The sequence below is a fragment of the Orycteropus afer genome, unplaced genomic scaffold (assembly GCF_000298275.1).
Source record: "Orycteropus afer afer isolate SDZICR_OR568_19922 unplaced genomic scaffold, OryAfe1.0 scaffold00235, whole genome shotgun sequence".
NCBI lineage: Eukaryota > Metazoa > Chordata > Mammalia > Tubulidentata > Orycteropodidae > Orycteropus > Orycteropus afer.
The window spans coordinates 1,457,635-1,460,683 of NW_006921822.1; the positions used below are offsets into that span (position 1 = coordinate 1,457,635).

General features: G+C 34.4%; 1 protein-coding gene across 1 annotated transcript in view; it reads right to left on the reverse strand.

Moving 5' to 3' along the window:
- Positions 1-1,143: 1,143 nt before the first annotated feature.
- The window catches only part of RCHY1 (ring finger and CHY zinc finger domain containing 1), a 63,238-nt gene continuing 61,332 nt past the window's right edge, over positions 1,144-3,049 (reverse strand). Inside the window, exon 9 of the mRNA XM_007949017.2 lies at positions 1,144-1,272. Coding sequence (XP_007947208.1) covers positions 1,144-1,272 — 129 coding nt within the window. The remainder of the gene's footprint in view (positions 1,273-3,049) is intronic.

A 3,049-nucleotide genomic window follows, 5' to 3' on the forward strand; every position in this document is an offset into this window, starting at 1 on the left:
CTTTGTTGGTTGCCAGGGGTGGGAGGGAAAGGGAGGGAACACTGAAAAAAAAAAATGCACTGACCCATGTCACTTTAGTTTTGTGTATTTCACTGTACATAAATTATATTTCAATAAAATGCATTAAAAAAATGAAAAAAAAAAAAAAGAGTTGGACACAAATAGACTGAAAGAAATGGAAAAAAGTGATCCATGCAAGTAGTAACCAGAAAAGAACAGTGTGGCCATATTGATACTGACAAAACAGATATTAAGTCATGATAAAAGGATCAATACATCAAGAAAATATACCAATATAAATATATGTGCAAATAAAATCAGTGCCCCAAAATATATGAAGCAAACACTGACAGAACTTAAAGGGGTAATAGACAACTCCACAATAATTATGTGGAGGCTTCAGTAAACTTTCAAAACGGGATTTGAGTAACACTATGAAACAATAATGTCTTGAAAGAGTTCTATTATTTTATAAAACATTTCTTATAGAACAATACCTCAAGAGAAAGCAAAGATGATATCATTTATATTATAAAATTGATTATATTTCAATAACCCCAAAATACACAACCTTGGAAAAAATATTCTATAAAAACAGTTTCAACATAATTTTATTAGCAGTTATTACATTAAAATTCACATTTACAGGAATATTTTAGAATTGTTTTTAGAAAATTCTAAAGCATATGCAATTAGATTTTAACAGCAAGGTTGTACCTATTCTCATTACAGCACAGCCCTTAAAAAAATCAAGAATAACACTGAGAATTAAGTGCAGTTCTATCAAGAACTAGAAATGAACTCTGCGTGCATAGTGTCACTTAAAGCAAAGTTCCACAGAAGTACATCTTACTTCTATGAATGTGAATTTCAATGGCAAACATCACTGGCTTCCAAATAACTGACACTAAAGGGATTTCCGATAAACCAAGCGCAGAGGCTTTCATGCAATATAGAGCTATGATATTTCTATAAAGAGAACCTGAATCTTTTGAGTACTTGTAATATGATTTTAAGCTGTGACACTAGTACAAAACACACCAACCCTAATGCATAGATTATGACACATTATGACAACAGGATACTAAGGAAAGCCTTTTTCTTATCAGAAAATGCTGAATTTTCCAGTGTAGAACAGGCTGGTCATTGTTCATCTAGTGAAATTCTACGTCCTCCAGCTTGAGCAGTATTGTAGGATTCACAAATCTTACATTTCATGCCTAATATATGGAACTGGACTGTGGATCGTCCATTACAATCATTGCAGAGAATCTGAAAGTGAAGAGATGAATTGAAATTAAATATATTACATTTTATATATACAAGGTGGTACAGTCTGCTGAAAACAATTCCTTCAAAATCATAACGAATACATGGAAACACACAAAGAGAAACCTAAATATTTCTATAACTAGAAATATCTTTTTTCACTGAAAACTCTTAATTAAGAGATCATTACAGTAGCTTTGAATTTAGAAAACCGAAATGCAGATTTCAGCAAAGATTTATTTTAAAATAGTTTCCAAAGAGTATAAAATAGTACTCACAAGGAAATTATCCTAGGCATAATCAGATCAATGCCTACTGCTTACAATTCAAAATAACAGAAATAATTTCTATTATTTTTCATTGACACTTAGAAATGTATCTCTCTTGGCTTTCAAAGCTGAGAATTTTAAATACCTATAGCATTTTTGCTTATTTTTAGGTTTAATATACTAAATTACTAATCTCCAGTGATTCAGGAATGAATTACAATTCAAAAAGAATAGTTCCTAAAATTTAATAGAGAGGCTCATCCTAAACACAGTAAGGCTCCATTCAGGAATTAATCACTTCTAGTACTGAGATCCTGTAAAATAAGAGGTTAGACCAACATATTACTATGAGAAAAGCATTAGATTTAGAATAGCCACAACATAATAAACAGAAAAGAAAATTTGCAAATTTGCTCCAAATCACAATTTGGAAAAAATTCTTTTAAAATACAATCTACAGACAGAAACTACTTACTAGGTGCCTAGGGCTGGGGTGGTGTGAGGGAAATGGAGAGTGCATGCTCAAGGGCATGGAGTTTCTTTCCAGGTTGATGAAAATGTTCTAAAATTGACCATGATGATATGTGCACAATTCTGTGAATGTACTTAAGAACTACAGAATTGTACACTTTAAATAGGGGAATTTCATGGTATATAAATTATATCTTAATAAAGCTGTTATAAAAAAAATTACTTTCATGGAACACAGCACACTTCAGCCTCTAGTAAAACATCACGATTGATTGTCCGTTAGTATATCAAAAGTGATCTTTCATTGTCCTTACTAACAATTCAATTATACACATGAATTATGAAACATTCCAGTAGCAATAAAACCAAAAATAATTATTATTTGGCTTTGGTATGTATTTTTTTTTTTTTTTAAACTATTGCACTGAGAGCCAACCCCTGGGAGTGAGTTTTATTCCAGGCCTGAAGTGTATCCCAGGGCCATAGTATTGGGGGTCCATCAGACTCCATCCGACCAGCAATTCTGGTCATTACTGTTTTGGGATTTTGTTCCACATTTTTCCTCCCACTCTATCCAGGATCTTCAGTTTTGATCCTTTCCTGAGTGGTTGGCATCGGTAGCCAGGTACCATCTAGTTCTTCCGGTCTCGAGGGCCATCACGTCCTAGGGCTGATTGCTTCCAAATGCCCTTGGTTTTTTATACTCTTCTTTGCTTCTGACAACAGGAGACCATTAGCTGCATCTTGGATGGCCGCTCAAAAGCTTTTAAGATAGAGAGGAGCGGAAGATGGCGGACTAGAGAGAAGGACTGCACAGACCCTCTTCAACAAAGAAAAGGGAAACCAATTGACAAAGACACAGAAATTAATCTTGGACCCCTGAACTTGAAGAGAAGGATTCAGAAGTAGACTAAACCCCAACTAGCAGAAGAATTTACGTGAAAATACCAAAAAAGGAGATATACGGAGCTGCAGTCTGGCAGGGACCTGAGCGCCCGTGACGGCACAAATGACCTGGACACTCCCGAGTGGCGGTAGGA